The sequence below is a fragment of the Podarcis gaigeae genome, assembly GCF_964106915.1.
Source record: "Podarcis gaigeae genome assembly, chromosome: 17".
NCBI classification, from domain to species: domain Eukaryota; kingdom Metazoa; phylum Chordata; class Lepidosauria; order Squamata; family Lacertidae; genus Podarcis; species Podarcis gaigeae.
The window spans coordinates 22,334,759-22,354,985 of NC_139694.1; the positions used below are offsets into that span (position 1 = coordinate 22,334,759).

The 20,227-nt window shown below is 43.9% G+C and overlaps 1 protein-coding gene and 1 long non-coding RNA gene across 2 annotated transcripts in view; one reads left to right on the top strand and one right to left on the bottom strand.

The window, feature by feature from the left end:
* Window positions 1–2,437, top strand: part of LOC310835411 — a 91,399-nt gene extending 88,962 nt beyond the window's left edge. Inside the window, exon 2 of the long non-coding RNA XR_014559650.1 lies at window positions 14–2,437. This is a non-coding gene — a long non-coding RNA (uncharacterized lncRNA). The remainder of the gene's footprint in view (window positions 1–13) is intronic.
* CDC37L1 (cell division cycle 37 like 1, HSP90 cochaperone) lies at window positions 985–20,035 on the bottom strand. The gene is made up of 7 exons (XM_083719671.1): window positions 19,861–20,035; window positions 13,964–14,242; window positions 12,523–12,613; window positions 12,060–12,175; window positions 10,159–10,281; window positions 5,222–5,386; window positions 985–3,510 (listed from the first exon to the last, which is right to left on the bottom strand). The coding sequence occupies exons 1-7, from the start codon at window positions 19,936–19,938 to the stop codon at window positions 3,427–3,429; spliced, it is 936 nt and encodes a 311-aa protein (XP_083575797.1). The 5' UTR covers window positions 19,939–20,035; the 3' UTR covers window positions 985–3,426.
* Window positions 20,036–20,227: the final 192 nt, after the last annotated feature.

Sequence of the window (20,227 nt, forward strand, 5' to 3'; positions counted from 1 at the left end):
CAACCGTGTGAAGCAGCAGCAGCAAAAAAGCTAATGCTATTCCAGGCTGCATCAACAGAAGTTGAGTGTCCCGATCAAGGGAAGTAACAGTACCATTCTATTCTGCCTTGGTCAGACCACACCTGGAATACTGCGTCTAGTTCTGGGCAACACAATTTAAAAAGGATGTTGACAAGCTGGAAGGTGCGCCGAGGAGGGCAACCAAGATGATCAAGGGTTTGGAAACCAAGCCTTATGAGGAACAGTTGGGAGAGTATGTTTAGCCTGGGGATGAAGAGACTGAGAGGAGATAAGATATGTGAAGATGGCTCTCGTAAGGGCTGCCACATGGAAGATAGAGTGAGCTTGTTTTCTCCTGCCCTGGAAGCAAGGACCTGAACCAATGGATTCAAGTTACAAGAAAGGAGATTCCGACTAAACATCAGGAAGAGCTTTCTGACAGTCAGAGTTGTTTGACAGTGGAACAGACTCCCACAAGAGGTGATGGACTCTCCTTCCTTGGAGGTTGCATGGCCATCTGTCATGTATGATTTAACTGAGATTGGCATTTAACTGATTGGCATCACATGGGGTTGGACTAGATGACCTTTGGGGACCCTTCCAACTCAACAATTCTATGATTCGAAGGTAAAATTACATAACTTTACATCACAGTTAATGTCTGTCCCTTTAGCTTTTATACCCAATGCCAAATATTCTCCCCATCATAATAGTTTGGGAACTCTCCAGAGCAGATTGGGAGGCAAATAGGAGGGAGGAGAGAAATCAGAAGTCTAGTTTCACAGTGGATTTCTACTGCTCAAGCAGGCGGTTAACATTGCGTAGCGTAGAACCTAATATTACCAAGGCCCATCTGCTTTTGTCTTTACACTGGTTCCACAGGCAGCAGAATAATAAATTCTAGCATCTTTAATCCCTTGCTGAAAGTTTTCTGCTTCTGCCCAAAATATTCCCTGGTCTCTGGGATTCATAATTTTTCCAATATACAATTGAATAATTTTTTATTTCATATATACAAGAAGATTATTCAAGGGAATTACTATTCAAAACACCATCTTTTACATGGAAGAAGCTTTTACATGCAAGCACTCAGTTTTACTATGCAGTCCCTAGAAACTCATGTATTCTTGACCACCATCCCTTTTGTTTGAGGCATCCAGAAGTCTAAAATTGTTTGCACCTACCCACACCAAAAGTAAAATAGCTGTATTCATGATTCTCTCTCATCACATCTCACAATCTCAACTAGCCTCTCAGACTTCTCCAGTTGTATATTGGGCTTGACAATAATCATGCCCAAGGAAACAAGCGACCTTCGTTTCCTTTTAACTGCAAAGTCCAGCCGCAGTGGAAGGGAGTGATTTATATTTAAGCAGGAAATGTTAGAGGAGGGAATTATGTTCCACATGTAGGCCAATATCCAAATAAATTACGGGAATGCCAGGAGAATCGCTGTTTTGCGGAAAAAGCAGTTTGTCCCCCTGACAGTGGACAGACGACAGACACAATCCCCATTGTGCACATGGAAGGCTGCCCCCTGCATGTATCTTGTTTCTTAGGAACTTAGCTATAGCCTTGTATGCTTTTCCTCTACGTATTGGGCAGAGCAAGGGAGCGGAGTCAAACGAAAGAACTTATCGTATCAGATTCTACAGTACCTTCCTGATTCTGGGACTGATGCAACCCGAGGTACTTCGCTGATTAAGACACACTTAGTAAACATGGCTGTGCACTGGTAGAAAAAGCTAGCAGCACGTTCATGTTTTCAACACACAGACCTACATCCCTGGTTTGGCTAAGTGGAAGCAGTGTGTGATAACTGGATGAGAAATGGTAGTTTTTAGGGCTGGGCGATACCTGGTATTCAACATCATGATATACTCCGATGTCGTGATATACCCCAATGTCCTGATAGATCACGAGGTCTGAAATAACACTGAAGAAGGCTGAAAAAGCAGCTGGGCTGTGAAGGGAGGGAGGAGCGACCAGGAGGAATGGAAGGAGGCTGCCCACTTGCTCGGGCAAAGGGACTCCTGCCCACTCCCTCCCTCCCTCTACAGCCCAGCCCCGGCTTCAGGACAGGGAGCCAAGAAGGTGCTCTGCTTGCCTGCGCGTTTTGCCTTTGCCCGAGCAAGTGGGGCAGGTGCCTCTTTCCTCCCAGATCATCGCAGGAGGAACGACTAACCAGGAGGAAAGACACAGCCTGTCCCGCTTGCTTGGGCGAGGGCAAATGCGCAGGCGGGCGAGCACACAATTTGAGCTGGCGATACATCATGGCTCCCCGGCCACAACTAACACAGTGCAGGCAGATGGGAGCGATGTCTTGCCAGCTCTGAAAGTCCAGAACCGGTATCCCAACCTGAACTTCATACTGGTTTCAGATGCTGAACTGAAATATCGCCCACCTCTAGTGGTCTTATATACTTTGGGTATCACATAAACAAAACACAGGGGATAGAGAACAGAACTCAGCCTACACTGACAACGTCATTGGAGATGTTTTGGTTTTAAAACTGCCAACTGACTACATGTCCCAACGCACAGCTACCCTTCCAAAATAGATTTTAAGTGTCACACTCACAACACTTAACTGAAAACAAGGTCAAATCAGTTTGGCACCTGAATGCCCTTAAATGCTCATTTTAAAGACATCATCACAGAATAAGATACTTTTTTTTTTTTTTAGGTACAAAGGTAGCCGATTTGTATTGATTTGTCTTCTCCTCGCTCACTAATGGCTGATAGTTTTAGCCAGTTCTGTCAAGGAAAGAAGTTTTTTTCATGAGTGTGTCTCTAGAAAATACTGTTTTATAATTTCATTATAAGAAATTGTGGCCACTTAGACATCAAGACATAAAAGTGGCAAAACAAAATATTAAAAGGTATTTTTTCCAAAAACAATCCCTGTAACAGAGTTAAAAGGCCAGTGCTTTTATCTGAGCCATTCAGATCTGCAAAGTTGATATCAATCACTGATATATTGCTATTCATGATAAAATCAGATCTGAGCATCAACCATGCAAGCAACAGAATGCTTTACAGTGATTTTTAGTATCCCAAGGGAGACAAGGGTATTCCTAATAAGATTAAAGCAGATTCCTTCTAGAATCAATCAATTGTAAACATTGCAACTGTGCAGATTCTTTTTCAAACTTGGATTCCTAAAATTAAAAATGCAAGGTTTAGTAGTAGCAGAAAAACATCCAGTTTCACTTTCAGTAACACACAATAATCCCCCTCTCCTAAAAAACCCCCCAAAACATAGCAGCACATTTTCCAACAAAAAGACAAGTGTGTTTCTGGAATACCCTCTCTCCCAAAAACAAACACTCAAAATAAAGTGCAGTACCCATAAAAATAAGTCTAGGAAATTTGCCACATTCTTCTTTTTGTTAATAAGAGAACTTGGACTCAGTCTTAGGAATACTATACTGTATCCATCATTTTAGGTTCTTCTTCGTCTCTGTGTACCACTGAGTTCAAACTGCAGCCCTGAAGTGAATCTGCATTCTGTAACCAAGAAGAGAACAAGAAACAAGTCACTTGAAGACAGGAACTAGACACAAAACTCCGGTTTGAGTCACAGAAAACTTCCTGCCTCCTGTAGGGTTGTGAACAGTTTATTTTGCAACATTCACTCGTAGTATAGTCGCCATCCATTCTCATAGTATACTAGCAGTCTCCCTGTTTTCATCTTCTGAGCAATTACTAGCCACTGCCCAGAGCTAAGCCAGGAGCTTTGTGCAAGGCTACAAAACAGTTCTTTTGATGCAGAAATCAGAGCTGGCTTTGCACAGATTCAGAAACACGGACAGGATAAGAAGCAATAGCAACGTCCAGGGAAGGTTGAGACTTACTGCATACATCTTCAAGGCAAGTAATCTGAGGAACTCCTCAAGAATCTGATGTGAGCCACTTCATCCAATAGTTTCATATTGGCTACCGGAAAGTTCATGCGTGGGGCAATGGCTAACATGAACCGGGGGCTGAGTGGGGAGAAACAGATGGTGGCTGGAAAGTTAAAACTGAACTGAATCACTCCATGGACTGGAAAAATAGAAACAGGGGCATAGGTCTTCGATCAGGATGACCCAAGTTCAAATCTCTCTTCAGACACATAATTCACTGGATGAGTCACTATCTCTCAGCTAAACTTACCTGATGGGGAAGTTCTGAGGATAAACGGGGGACGGAATGACCCTATGTACAATTCTGAGTGCATAAAGTGCATATATATGCACTTGAGAACTAATGAACCAGTAAGCTATGTAGTAAGGATTCATAACCTAGAAATGTCAGTCTGCTAGAAAAACATTCCCCCCAACTTGACTCCAGTGCATCTGTATTAAGGTAAAGGACCCCTGGATGGTTAAGTCCAGTCATAGGTGACTATGGGGTTGCGGCACTCATCTCGCTTTCAGGCCGAGGGAGCTGGCATTTGTCCACAGACAGCTTTCTGGGTCATGTGGCCAGCAGGACTAAACCACTTCTGGCACAATGGGACAACGTAAAGGAAACCAGAGTGCACAGAAATTCCGTTTACCATCACACCGCAGCAGTACCCATTTATCTACTTGCACTGGTGTGCTTTTGAATTGTCGGGTTGGCAGGAGCTGGGACAGAGCAACAGGAGCTCACTCCATCGTAGGGATTTGAACCGCCAACCTTCTAATTGGCAAGCCCAAGAGGCTCAGTGGTTTAGATCACAGCGCCACCCGTGGCCGTATTAACCACAGACCAAAGCAGGAAAACTGAGTAGACGGGTTTTAAACAGCTGCACGGGGACTGAGGGGTCTGGTTTCACATGGCTCATCCTACGGCCACAATTCCCAGAACAGATAGATGGAAAACGAACCTTATTCTACGTTCCCATGCAATGAATGTGCAACACTGCTTGCCTGTGATTTGGAGACTAAATTTAATTCAGTACACCTGTGGGATGGTCTATTTGAGTGCGAACAGCTGGAAGCAGTACTGTACAGTCCAGTTATACACACTGGATACAAAAGTCTCTTCCCTTGAATAAGTGCTAGTTTTGCCATTTTCAGCCCACAGAAAAAAAATTCTAATATTTTAGGTATATTACCCCCTCTTCTCTCCCCCAAACCATTTTAAGGTAGGAAGAGGAAACAAACATTTTTCTAGCAAGGCGCTCAAAGGAAAGGATGACAAAAGTACCTTAAGCCAGCTACCCATTCACTATAAAAAAGTTAAGACTTACCTGTGGAAAGGACGCAAGCCCTCCTATACAATTGAAATCAGGATAAAATGAAGGATTCTGAGCAGGATTAGCTTGAAAGTTCTGAGACTGTGAACAAAACCTCACTCTTGATTTGAATGCTTCAAGTTCATTTTTAAAAGCCTCCAAATAGCCTTCTTCTCCCGTCTGTCAAACAAACCAACAAGCAATTAAATAGTTTTTTTTCCCACCCTGTGCTGGGGAAAAAAATGCAACATACAGTGACATCTGCCTGCTTGCCCACTTCCAGTTTGTCCCTCTCCCCCACAGCCCCTTGCATGCCTCCCAAATTTGCCCCCCAACCCTTAAAAGCAGATTTTGAGGGTGTGGGAGACTGAACAGAAGAGGAGAGGAAGGGGAAATCCCTTTGTAGGAGCAGGTGCTTGCTCATCCCCTAGGCTGGATCTTATCCAAAGTTTCTGTGGCCAGGAAAGTTATAAATAAGCTTAATTATCAGACCGGAATAGATGTGCAAACAACATACAATTTCTCACAATGTGCATGTTTTGTTCTCCATTTTTTTCTGTTACCATTTTTCATATTCCCCCCCCCCTACTTTTGCTTGTCACAGTGGGCAGCAAGTGGCTATGCAAGCCAGTGAAGCCCCAGGCCAAATCTTACTCAGGCTCCCCAGGGGCTTTTGTGATTTACATAGCTGTTGCCAATCTCCCGATAAAACAGCTTTTAAAAATTAAAGTCCGAAACATGAACCTTGAGCCTGCCAGGAAACTGAATTCTGCATCCCCCCAAAGAAGGTCTGCAAACCCACAACATCCTTGATTTATGTACGGTCTATTTACATGAGTACAGGGCAAAATGAGAATCCCATTTTTGTTTTCTTTGTAATGTTGAATTCATTCTCTTTGTTGAATTGTTCGTTTTGTCCTATTATATATTTTTGGAAAAGAGTTGTAAGCCGCTTTAGGCACAGCTGACTGCAGAAAAGTGGTATATAACTAACCTAAAACCAAAAGTAAATAGTTGTTGTAAAGATAGAGCCTGCAGCGGAAACAACAAACATAGCAATGACTTGTAGGAGAAGTCCTTAAGATTAGGAAAAATCATACAAGGGCCCCCAATTGGGATTTTAGCCTTTGTCATTAATTTATCATTTGTGCACTGAAAGAAGAGTTGATGTCCCCATACACCTGCAGATTCTCACTTTAAAGCCGGGGAAAATTTCTACAAATTCATTTGACAGCAGAGACCCACTACTTAAAGCAAATCAGATGATTTCACAACACTCCATGGGGCCAGCAACAGGGGAATATATTTAGACATTGGTTTCCTTCACTGCACTCAGTCCAAAAGCAGTCCAAAAGGCAGAAGTATATTTAGAGCAGTGCAACATAGAGCACTTAAAAAAAAGTAGTACATGTCTACAGCCCCAATCCAAATCCATTAAACATCTAACTCAGGCATAAGCAAACTCGGCCCTTCAGATGTTTTGGGACTACAATTCCCATCCTCCCTAGCTAACAGGACCAGTGTTCAGGGATGATGGGAATTGTAGTCCCAAAACATCTGGAGGTCTTTTAAGGTCTTTGTTAATTTGTTGCCACAGGGGCTTGTAGTTGTGACCTAAAAAGATGGAACAACATGAATTTCACTCTCTCAGACATAAAATGACATAGGCTATGAGATTAACCCCACTCAATGGACCAGAATGTGGTCTAAACCCCCCTTTAAATCCATATCAACGAAAAGAAAAGAACTCACTCTGAAACTCACCTACAGGTGGTACCTAACACCAAGAAAACTAGCGTTAATACGCCCAGGAACCTCACCAAAATGCTGGAGAGGGTGCACCTCCACAGGCACATACCTCCACATGTGGTGGGAGTGCCCCAAAATCCAACTATTCTGGACAACAGCCATACGAGAAATATGTAAAATAACTAAGGAAGTATTAGACCTCACCCCAGAATTGGCCCTACTAAACATCTTCCAAGACAACAATGCCCATTTACACCACAAAGAACTCATAACCCACCTACTTTCAGCAGCCAGAAACACCATAACCAGACACTGCAGAGACCTGTCAGGAGTAAGCATGGACCTATGGTACCAAATAGGCCTATGGGAAACAACCCTACTAGAAAAATTAACCAATAAAGTGAAACTGACACGGGGACAAACAAAAAGAAGACACCTTTACCCCGGTATGGCTCCCCTTTATCACATACACAGGCCAACAAGACAATGACAATAATCCACCAACAGCATACAAATCAATATGGCTAACCTGATCCAAAACACTTACCCACCCCACTCACACACGAAAACAAAGATCACCACAGCCAATCACAAACAACCACACCCTAGGCCAACCCCAACCTCTCACACCACTAAAGAAACACATATGAAAAGCAGAGAACCTGCATGAGCTGACACCAAACCCTACATACATTAAGCATAATAGAAACATCACCACCTGACCCCCCCCAACTCCTTCCCCAATATCTCAACAAATGAAACTGATTTGTAAAAATGTTACATGGAAAAAAATACGAGAGACATTACACAAACTTCTGTAAAACAAGAAAATCTTTAATAAAAAAAAGAAGTATAAGAAGGAATAAAGTCTCTAAACTAGCCTAGAAGTGAATAAACTACAGTATATTTTTAAGTTACTCTCCTAATAATTTGTCTATAAATTATAAAAGTGGTATATAAATTTTGTTAAATAAAAAAGAGAGGAAATGTTCAGACTTTCAAACAGTATGTTATGCCTGAGCCTTCATTGCTGAAACTCCCAACAGCATTTTCATGCTCACAAACTCCTGATGAAGGCTTAAGGAACCATTGTGACATAACCCATTCAAGCAGAGTGAAGGGGCAACAGGCTGTCAACAGTGGCAGTAGTTGGGAGCTCCCAGGTATTAAAAAGCCACATAAGAGTCTTTTCATACTGCCTGAGAAATTAATCCCTTGTTTAACATTCATAATTGCTGGATCGATTTAACAGGACTGGAGCTAACATTTGCTTGGATTTGGCACCATTGATAGGGAATTGCCTGCTGTGTCCTCCGCTTTGAAGTCACCCTGGTCTTTGGGTCTCCAGCACCTTCTTCAGCATGTCCAACCCATCTAAGAGGCAATTGATGCTGGTGTTCTACTGGGTTCGAAAGAAGCCCCTGACAGAGAAGCTATGCTCTACCATCTCAGCCAAACCTTCTGCCTCTGCACCGGCTTGCAACACTCCTCACATTTCACCCTACTTCACGAGGAGCAAGACACAACCCGCTCCGCTCAGGAGGTCCAGCAGGCGCAAGGTGCTGAGATTGCCAAATCTCACCGACCCCATGTTTTTAAGATCTGTCATTGGCAGCGTTGGCCAGAAGAGAGCCCGCAGGCATGGCAAGCAAAAGAAGACTCCAGTGGAAACAAGAAAAGGGAGGCTGTGCTGAAATTTTCCATCACGTGGAACACAAACTCGCGGAACTACCTCGAGGCTCAGGCAGTGGTGGAAACCCTCCTCAAGCATGAGACGCCAGAGAGCCTCTTGCAATACGAAGGGATCAAAGCAGCTGTGGAGTCTCTCCTGCCATACACAGAATGGCACTTCCAGAGGCTGGGCCGGTTACTGCAGGCCTCCATGTTCCTTGATTTCATGTGGCAAAACATGACGCTGCCCGACGCCACCAAGTGGGATGAGGAGATGGGACACGGGATGAGCTTTGGGTGCCAGTGGCATGCGGGGCAGAAGAGCTGGACACTCCTGCCAAGTTGGCGCTGCTGCACTTCTCTCACCGGTGGAATATGTTGAATTGGTTTGTAAAACCGCCCCCCCACAAATGTACATTTTTCATTTTGTAAAGGTATAAATCTCCCAAGAGTATCTTCCTACATACATCCCTTCCCCATCCCCTTTAAAAATGAAATAAATTTCTTTAGCATACTGAAAAATAAATAAATAAATAAATAAATAAATAAAATAACAATGGTCCATTGTGATAAATACTGTCTCTTTGCAGTTTTCAGCAGCTTCCCACCTGTTCACATTGTACTTCTATTTCTAACCAGTTTCCAAACTTTCTTTCCCTCGTTTCTGAAACAATAAACTGGACCCTCTCCCGTGTTAACGTGTTTAGCACTTGGGCATTATTACGGAATTAGGGTTTTTAGCACAGAATCACATTCTCTGTCCTCTATGTTGTGATAATCAGATGTGAGATACTAGATGTTGACAACCCAGCCAGATGGAAGGGGTATAGACATCATCATCATCATCATCATTAAGAATAAAAAATATCAGAGTTCTTATTTGTATACAAACACTCTTTAAAAGTAAGAACCAGGCAGCCGGTTAAGATTTCTACCACTTTAAAGCATGGCTGGGGAGTGAAGCAAAAATCCACGGGTGACAGTATCCATTGGCTTTGGTTACAAAGCTCTTGAGGCGCTGGAAGAAAAAGGACAACAAAGTCCACTTTCCACCACAGCATGGAGTCATCCCTTTGGGAAGGCATTTGAGCATCTAAAATGAACCTTCTACTAGGGATTGAATGGATTCCTCAAAACTATTCAGCATGCTCCACCCTAAATAGAAAGTCCAACTTACCCAAAGACAACCAACCACACCCAACCCCTCTCACCACCAAGGAAATACAAGAAGTGAATAGTAAGAGAATCCATAAAAACCCCCCAAGTAGAACAATAGAAGCATAACCACCTGACCCCACCCCACTTGCCACTCTCCTCTCCCCCCTTCTCCTTCTTCCTAATTGTTTAAACCAATTCATAAACCAAGAACTCAGACATTGACCACTAATATTTTGCAGATATTTTCCCACATTTATTATGCTATTTTTGTGATATACGTATGACATGAGAAAACTTAGTATACTTATTTGTATAACATTATTCTAGTTTAGAAAACACAATTAAAACACACACACAAAGAAAGCCCAACTTACTTTAGCTCTTTGGAAAAATAGACGAAAACATCCTCGTGGATCCACGTTACAGCTTTTGGCCATTTCTATAATAAACTGCATTACCACTGCTTGGTGAGCTACTTGTTCCATCAGAGCCCCTTTCTGAAAATAAGGTGAAATCAATACGTAAGAAACCAACAACATATCCCCTTCATGGTTTTGTGTGTGTGTGTGTATACACGGCTAGCTGTAATTAAGCTTATGTTATAGCTAGGGCTGGGCGATATCTGGTTTTCAACAGCGTTAATATATCACCAGCTGAACATCGCAATATACCGATACAGTACGTTGTCTGAAATAAGGATGGAGCCATGTAAAGGCATTGGCTGGCTTCACGGGTTTTCCTGCATTGTGATTTTTGCCAGCGCCCACTTTTGTGATTTGCTGCCTCTTGTTGGAGGCAGGGAAGAACTGAGCCGGCAAAATCAACAGAAGCTGCAGGAATCGAGAGAAGCCTTGGCTGGCTTTGAAATCCCCCCCCCCCACATGCATCATGATTTGCAATATATTCCCAGGTCAAAAATTATGAAACCAAATCATGATATGGACATCAAACCAGTTTGGGACAATATATAGCTATATCTCCCAGCCCTAGTTATGGCTTATTGTTGCAAAGCTGAGTCTCACGAATCTCACAACAAGCCTTTTGAGAGTCAGTTCTCAGAGATAGGGAGATTTCCAAGGGTCCGTGGGGAGGAATGCAAGGTACCTACACATTTTAATCTCTTTGCAATTCCTACTTTTACATATAGATAAAAATAAACCGTGTCTGAAGCCATTGGCTCATAGCAGGTGTACAGGAAGATCTGCTATCAGAAAAACACAAGGCAAGGATGGGGAACTTGTGGCTCTTCAGTCTAATTCCCATCAGTCCCAGGCCAGCATGGCCAATGATCAGAGATGGCCATGAACTTCTAGAAAGCTGGTTTCCCCACCCTTGATATGGGGTAAAGCAAAAACCTAATAGGCCCATAGGTCTCTTATCAAGTTGCAAAGTCTTAGGTTTGTAGACAGAAATGATCTGATGTCACATCATAGTTTGGTTGGTATTGTCTGAAGCTAAGCAAGTTTGGCATCTTAAACTGCTGGAGTAGATTGCCGAAGAACCATATGGAAGCCATTCAAATCACACTCTTCCAAAGAGCTCAGGGTGTGACAAACAAAGCAAATGAGACCAAAAGAACCAAATCTGCAAGTTAACAAAGACATTGTAAAATAAAGGTGTGTCTATAGCACTGAGCTGAGTGAGAAAGTTAAACAAGCAGCTGCCCATTTGGGCTTTGTAGCACCAGGAGCACTCTCCTCTCCAAGTGCCCCCATGGCTGGCATTAATTTTAAAAGTACGATCTAACACAATTGAATGGGAGGTGAATCATCACCTTTTAAGAGCAGCAAAGGGTGGGTCAATTCCGTGAGGAGCTGCAGCTATCATGGTGCAATTTCAAAATGAAAAACTTCCTTGGCAGATAGATGCTTGCTTGAGAAAGACAGTTCACAGCTTGCAGGAGGACAATAATAAACCTAGCTGTGAGTTCAGGGCAAAAGACCGCCTTAAAAAAATGTGTTTGTGGAATCTCAGCATGTAGTTTATTTGAGACTATATCTTTTCCTCCACAGATTAATGAAAGAGAAGATCTGTTTATTAGTGCAGGGATAGCGGGGTCGTATTACACCTTCGTTTTACCCTCTGCTGATTTCTTGATGGTTCAGTCTAGCAGATAAGATGACATTATCATGCAGTGATAGGCTACGTCCTCACCAGAGCATTCTAGGTTTCAGAACAGTCTTGATGTCTAGAACCAGATGGAAGGATAAAACTAGAAACAGATCTATTTGTACACCTTTCTCCATTTCAAAGTAGAATGGCATGTAAATTATACCTGTTCAGCTTCTAGATGGAAGCACCATAAAAGGAGGTATTGAGCTGTTTCTTCGCAGACAAGGTATGGGTGCTCAGAGAGAAATCTCTGACTGTCAAGCCATCTGCTCAACATGCCTGGAAAAACAATGAGATGCAACCAAAATAGTTCTTTTTCAAATTAAAAAATGGTCTTACGCGACTTGAGTTCAAAGTTGTCTATAAAATCACCATAAAAGTTAGCCATGCTGTGGTCCCCCGCCCCACCCCGCAACCCAACTATGAATTTAACAGTGGTTTGATTCTCATAGGATTCAGCTCAGTCACCTAATGATGACATTACTACCATATAAAATGCAAGCCCAAGAATCCTAAGGACGTAAAGCAAATTGCTTCGCTTTCTAAAATGTGAATATACAGTGCTGGTGTGATGTTACAGCTCATGATAAACAGAGGCTAAGAAAAATAACCAAATATAAGCTTACCAAAATGCCTAATCTTCTGCTCATGTTTTTGCATAAATGATTTTGATGCATCATCTTCCGTTTCTTTCCTTTTCATTTGATTAATAAAACTCTGTCAGACAGAATTTCAGTGTTGATTAATTATCTACCCCATCACAATACATAGCAAGAAATTATTACAAAGCTGCAATTGTTCAGGAGTCACTTATCAGTGGAAGATGTCAAGAGTATCTGTTGCAGAAGACAGATCATTCCAGATCACAAACAGGTATGGTTTGCATGGCATGTTAAAGCAACCATCGGCTCCTCCACAATCCTCCTTGCTGCTGCACCACATCAAGCTAAGTCAAGATTTGGCTTAGCGTGTTATATGAACAAGGACTTGTGGTTAAGCGCTTTCCTCGCTAACCATGAGCTATAGCCATGAATAAATCTGGGTTACAGCTCCTGATTCAGACAACACATTTAGCTTTGCTCAGCCGCAAGAAGACGGATTTACGTGTTGTGTGAATGCAGCCTTTAGCAGCTGATCAGTAGTTTCCCAAATAACTCAGTTCAAAGAAGAAACTATTTTGGAGGGCAGGTTATGAGAAAAACCAGGCCCTTTGCAAATTACTCCTAGTTCAGGTTGTGCATGTCTTTACAGCTTTTATTTCATAAGAGCTTGAATTTTAAAGACCTGGCACATGTGCTATTTAAAATTCCAGAGTGGCTTTCCCATTAACTCTTTAGTCTGAATTTGAATCATTCATTCGCCCCACCAGTTCAACCGTGCAAACCTAACCATGCCTACTCAGGAGTTCAATTGAATTCAATGGGGCTTACTCTCAGGTGGATAGAGTCTGTATTAAGTCTGCCTACGAAAAGTCAATGGGAACAAGGCAAGTTAACACACAGTAGTCTAAGCTTAGTTGACTTGTGAAACATACCCCGCTTCTCTGATACGAAATACATTGTTTGGAATCTGAATACCCACAGCAGCACTCTTCGAGATGATTTCTGGGATGCAGCAGAAAAAGAACTTTTAGCAGCTCACTCCTATACTGAGTTAGATGTGCCTAAACCAATTGAAATTAATACAGTCATACCTTGGGTTACGAATGCTGCGGGTTGTGTGTTTTCGGGTTGTGGACCGCGCCGAACCTGGAAGTACCGGAACAGGTTACTTCTGGGTTTTGGCACTCACACATGCGCAGAAGCACAAAATGACGTCACGCGCATGTGCAGAATCGCGTCACGTACTGGTGCAGACAGGGTGCTGCTAGTTGCGAACATGCCTCCCACACGGATCACGTTTGCAACCCGAGGTATGACTGTACTGGCAGAACTGTGGGCATTGGACAGCATTCAGATACATTACAGTAGTAACATGTGTTACCTAACTCCTTTAAAAGTGCTCTGCAGCTTCTATGCATCTTTTGTGGCTGTGTCTTGGTTTTAGGCAATCTGAATTGTTCCATACCTTATTAAATACCTCTTTACTAACAAAATCTGTATTCCACAGCTCCTGTCTTTCCTTTTGCCTTAACACCTCCTCCTTCCGCCGCCATTCTTCCTCCCTCCATTTCAACTCTGCAGCTTCAGTCTGTGCTTTGGCATTTTCCTGGTCCATGGACTCAGAGTTGTGCAACGCTAAACTGCCAAGTTTCTGCTGGGCTTCTGCTAAATTCCATTTGCACTCCACAGAACTCTTTACAAACTCCTTTTGCTGCTGACAAGCCAGTTCAATCCCGTCATAAATCTGCGTTAAGAAAAAAAGCCTTTTGATTATTCGGGAACGAAACAGACAGAATTTACACACAGTCTGTAGAGTGTAGACGAATGAAGAGTATTTTTCAAACGCATGCTTGCCCAAGGGATTGTATACATAACCAATACATAAGAGGAGTGCTTTGTATCTAAGCAAAGACCTAGAAAAATGTGCAACCTTGTGTCCTCATTCCCCACATATAAACGCTCAGGGTGGAATGTAACACTGGGTAAGTGGACTTCTGTTCAGTCAAGGATATTTCTCCTCCCAGACGCAACCCTCAAAATCTGCTCTGGAGAGCTATAGGACAGGAAGAAAACAAAGCAGATTGTGAGGGCATGCAGAAGATAGCATGGAGGAGGAGAAAATAATAATAATATTGAACACACTTAAGTCTTTTCTGCTTGGGCAGGGCAAAATTGGATACAACCATCACAACTCACCATTGCAATTGTGCTTCTCAGGGGCTTAAAGCTACAACAAATCTATTTAATTACAAGGCTTTATGTTGTCTTTTCTTGCTACTACGGTTTTATATTTTGATACATTTATCTTTAATTGTGAGGCACTCCAAGAGCCCTCAGAGCTGGTCAGTTCAGTAAATATGCCAGAAATAAAAATAAGAGGCAGCATGAGGTCGATACAGTGGTACCTCGGGTTACAGATGCTTCAGGTTACAGACGCTTCAGGTTACAGACTCCGCTAACCCAGAAATAGTACCTTGGGTTAAGAGCTTTGCTTCAGGATGAGAACAGAAATAGTGCTCTGGCAGCACGGCAGCAGTGGGAGGCCCCATTAGCTAAAGTGGTGCTTCAGGTTAAGAACAGTTTCAGGTTAAGAATGGACCTCCGGAACGAATTAAGTACTTAACCTGAGGTACCACTGTATTTGCTTTGACCCATTAAAAAGTTTTGGCAAAGCAAAGCTGATCAGGTTAACCTGCTCCACAAACGCAGGTCTATCCTCATTCCAGGGGTGAGATGACATTTACATTATTCCAAAATAAATATCACTCATTGGGTCTGGAGTCACTATCATTAATAGCATTGAAATCTTGACATAAAAATGCACTACAAATAGCAAGAAGGCAGTTAAAGGATGCTATTAACAACTTTGTGAATAAACCCTTGAAAGTTACTAAGCTTTTAAAAAGATAGCAGACTATCCTTCTCTGCTGACTACAGAGAAGAAGAAACCCACTCCCTCCATAGCTATCAGATGCAGATGATACCCAGCTCTACCTCTCTTTCAAATCAGAACCAGTGAAGGCAGTGAAGGTCCTGTGTGAGTGTCTGGAGGCGGTTGGAGGATGGATGGCAGCTAACAGATTGAGGTTGAATCCCGACAAGACAGAAGTACTGTTCTTGGGGGACAGGGGGTGGGCTGATGTGGAGGACTCCCTGATCCTGAAAGGGGTAACTGTGCCCCTGCAGGACCAGGTGCACAGCTTGGGAGTCATTTTCAACTCACAGCTGTCCATGGAGGTGCAGGTCAATTCTGTATCCAGGGCAGCTGTCTACTAGCTACACCTGGTACGCAGGCTGAGACCCTACCTGCCCACAGACTGTCTCGCCAGAGTGGTGCGTGCTCTAGTTATCTCCCGCTTGGACTACTGAAATGTGCTCTATGTGGGGCTACCTTTGAAGGTGACCCGGAAACTACAACTAATCCAGAATGTGGCAGCTAGACTGGTGACTGGGGGCGGCCGCCGAGACCACATAACACTGGTCTTGAAAGACCTACATTGGCTCCCAGTACGTTTCCGAGCACAATTCAAAGTGTTGGTGCTGACCTTTAATGCCCTAAATGGCATCGGCCCAGTATACCTGAAGGAACATCTCCACCCACATCATTCTGCCCGGACGCTAAGGTCCAGCGCTGAGGGCCTTCTGGCAGTTCCCTCATTGCGAGAAGCAAAGCTACAGGGAATCAGGCAGAGGACCTTCTTGGTAGTGGCGCCTGCCCTGTGGAACACCCTCCCACCAGATGTCAAAGAGATAAACAACTACCTGACATTCAGAAGACATCTGAAGGCAGCCCTGTTCAGGGAAGTTTTTAATGTGTGACATTTTAGTGTATTTATGGTCTTTGTTGGAAGCTGCCCAGAGTGGCTGGGGAAACCCAGCCAGATGGGCAGGGTACAAATAAATTATTATTATTATTATTACTACTACCTCTTAACACACTAGTAAACAAATGCTTTCTGCAAAGCAGACTGGTGGGTAGAGGCACAGAGTGACTGATCCCTCCACTCTGGCAGCCTGTTGCATTTCCATGCCAGTACTAAGTTGCCTGACAGGCTTAGGAGACAAGGGATTGCATAAAGGTGAGTGGAATAAGGATGAGAATGAAGTGGTGTAGGAGTAACAGGTCATTCCACCCTACCTCTGTTAGCCTGGTTTCTTTTGGTTTCCCTGCCAGAAGGAAGGAAGGTTTCATCCTTCACAACTGGCTGTACTAAAAAGTTACTAATCCATATTAAGTACTCCCAATTGCCCTATGAAACAAACAGTACCATCCAGCAGAGTCCACTGAGTTCAATGGGGTTCCTCCCAGGTAAGTGTGAAATCCTAGGCATGCTTACTTAGGAATGCATTCAGAAGAACACACGGGGGTTTATTTCTAAGCCAACATGTGTACGAAGCAGCTGCATGGCTTCAGCCCTTAGTGGTTACTTGATGTAGGTCTCAATGAATACAGCAGATGGGCCAATTGGCCCCGAATTGGAAAGAAGATAAAGTTCCTACCAGAGAAGAATGGCAGATGAAGTTGATGTACTATGCTGAAATGGCTAAAATGACCGGAAGAATCAGAAATCAGGAATACTGAAATTTTAATAAGGAATGGGGAAAATTTATAGCTTATCTTAAAGACCATTGTAAACAGTTAAAAATCAGGGGTCAGCAAACTTTTTCAGCACGGGGCCAGTCGACTGTCCCTCAGACCTTGTGGGGGGCCGGACTACATTTTTTTTTGGGGGGGGGGAATGAACTTCTTATGCCCCGCAAATAACCCAGAGATGCATTTTAAATAAAAACACACATTCTACTCATGTAAAAACACCAGGCAGGCCCCACAAATAACCCAGAGATACATTTTAAATAAAAGGACACATTCTACTCATGTAAAAACACACTGATTCCCGGACCTTCCGCAGGCCAGATTTAGAAGGCGATTGGGCCGGATCCAGCCCCCAGGCCTTAGTTTGCTACCTATGGTTAAAATCATTGGTAGGATTGGAATATCACTTGTAGTTTAAGGGTGAATTCTGAACACAATGGAGATGTTAAAAGATTTAGATCATCATAAAGGATGCAAGAGGACATGATTAATAATAGGACCCACAAAGGGGAGGATGGAAGTTCAGGAGATTCCTTGGAATGTTGTTTTTATGATTTATGTTTGATATATTGCTGTAAAATTTTAATTTGAAACCTCAATAAAAAATACAGCAGGTAGTCTAGTTCCATATAAAACGTGGCTGCAATACAACTGAGATATAATTTGTTTAATGGCATGAGTTTTCATGGCAACACCCTATTTTAGCCAAGGCAGCACATGGACTAGAAAGATGACAAATCATAGAATTGTAGGGGACCAGAAGAGTCATGTAGGCCATACCCCTGCAATGCACGAATCTTTTGCTCAATGTGGGGCTCAAACCCGTGACCCTGAGATGAAGAGTCTCATGTTCTACTGACTGAGTGTGTCTTAATGGATATGTGACATTAGAAACTTTATTCCACGCCCACATGAAGCAGTAAAATAAAATGTAAGAGCTTTCTAGGTAAGGGCAGCCCCACAAAATGAATGAATGAAAGGAATGGTCACCTGGAGAAATTCTCCCATCAACACAAGAAGCAAAAGTAACCTCTAATGGCAGAGCCTTCCCTGGGACCAAACCTCACTGAACCAAATCCCATTTTACCACCTTTGTTCTGGCAAAATAAAGGGGGGCATTTTTTCGCTGAAACGACTTCAAAGCAACCCAATTCAATCTATTGCAGCCTAACAGGATGCAATTTCTCTCTCTCTCCCTCTCTCTTATGCACACAACCATGGATTTGTAACTCTGCCTGTGCTTGGCTGCCCAGAGCTTAAAATACACAACCTTTCACACGCATGCATTGGGAGAGGACCCCGAACTTAGCACAGAGAGAGGAAACACAGGACAAAACTCTCCAGGACGTGGCACTTTCACATTGAAATGCGGGACAATAATAATAATAATAATCCTGTAGATAATTTTTTTATTACAGTCAGAGACCAACTTATAAAACACACTTGGGGGTACAATCCCAGAAGGAAAGCAAACATTTAAAACCATGTACAACAATAAATTTAAAATTTATAAATGCGATAAGCGCATAGACACTTAAAACTTTAAGTTAAGCTACCACAGAGAGATGACCCAGAGTCACCCATGGAACCAAGTTTGGGGATTTTCTTAACGAACTAGTTTGGGTTGGGGAATGGTCTGCACCTACAGATCTGTATACAGAATCTGGCAACCATCCGGGTCGTCTTATGATCTTTGCCTAACAGGAAAAGGTCATTTTTTTGCTTTTCCGGGAGGTCAGCAAGCCTCACCAGCAGGGGATCAATAGTCTCACTACGTGCCTCTTCATAAAAGAACAAGTGCTCTGGACTTCCTATATCCCCCAATGAACAGGAACAAAGTGTCTGAGCATATGGGACTTTTTAAAGGAATCCTTCCAGGACCGACCAGGGCAGAACCGAGCTTCTAATCATAGCTGTCAACGATTCCCTTTTTTAAAAGAGAAATTCCCTTATTCCAAATAGGATTCCTCGCAAGAAAAGGGAAAAGTTGACAGCTATGCTTCTAATTAAATAGCAGAGACATCACCTTGCCAACAAAGGTCCGTATAGTTAAAGCCATGGTTTTCTCAGTAGTGATGTATGGAAGTGAGAGCTGGACCATAAAGAAGGCTGATTGCCAAAGAATGGATGCTTTTGAATTATGGTGCTGGAGGAGACTCTTGAGAGTCCCATGGACTGCAAGAAGATCAAACCTCTCCATTCTGAAGGAAATCAGCCCTGAGTGCTCACTGGAAGGACAGGTCCTGAAGCTGAGGCTCCAGTACTTTGGCCACCTCATGAGAAGAGAAGACTCCCTGGAAAAGACCCTGATGCTGGGAAAGATTGAGGGCACAAGGAGAAGGGGACAACAGAGGACGAGACGGTTGGATGGTGTTCTCGAAGCTACCAGCATGAGTTTGACCAAACTGCGGGAGGCAGTGGAAGACAGGAGTGCCTGGCGTGCTCTGGTCCAAGGGGTCACGAAGAGTCGGACACGACTAAACAACAACATGCTTCTAATAATCCTGTATTATCCAGGGCAGGGGGCAACCCTCAGTCTCCAGGGGGGGGGGGCCCAGGGAGACGGCCAAAGTGACGAAGTCGGGGGGGGGGGATAAGGAGAGATCAGCAGCCAAGCCCGCCAAGGCACCTCGAGCGACGCCACCGACCAAGGGAGGGGAAGAAACCGGACCCCCCCGCTGCCCCGTTCCTGCGAGCGCCCCTCTCGGAGAAGGGGAGCGAGTCCTCCCAGGAGCCTCTCGGCGTCTCTGCCGGAGGAGCGGCTGTACCTGAGCGCCTGGCCGGGGGAGGAGGTCTTCCTGCTGCCCCGCGCGCAGCTCCCGGGAGCGCGGCAGCCACAGAGCCATCCCTGCCCCGTCTCAGCCTGGACTTCCGGCTTCTACTACAAGGTCCCGCCGGAAGTTCCTGCGGGAGGCACTTCCGGCAACAACGCCGCGTCGCCGGCTTATGAGCTCACCGCGCCGCTACCCCGCTCCGCCCCCTTTCCACGGTCGCGTCACGTGAAGGGGACAAAGCTGTCCGGGCGGTTGCTAGGAGACAGGGAGGGAAGCCTCGCGCTTGCGCGGTGGGCTGAGCCGGAGGCGCCGGCTCCTCTGGGCAGCTCAGTCAGCGTCTGCCGTTGCTATTGCGTATTAC

Excerpts from the sequence above, each read along its gene's own strand:
- CDC37L1 (XM_083719671.1), bottom strand. The coding sequence starts at position 19,938 with ATGGCTCTGTGGCTGCCGCGCTCCCGGGAGCTGCGCGCGGGGCAGCAG. Across the intron at positions 14,243-19,860 it reads TCCCCCGGCCAGGCGCTCAG|ATTTATGACGGGATTGAACT; the intron begins GTACAGCCGCTC and ends TTCTTAACGCAG. Across the intron at positions 12,614-13,963 it reads GTAAAGAGGTATTTAATAAG|AGTTTTATTAATCAAATGAA; the intron begins GTATGGAACAAT and ends TCTGTCTGACAG.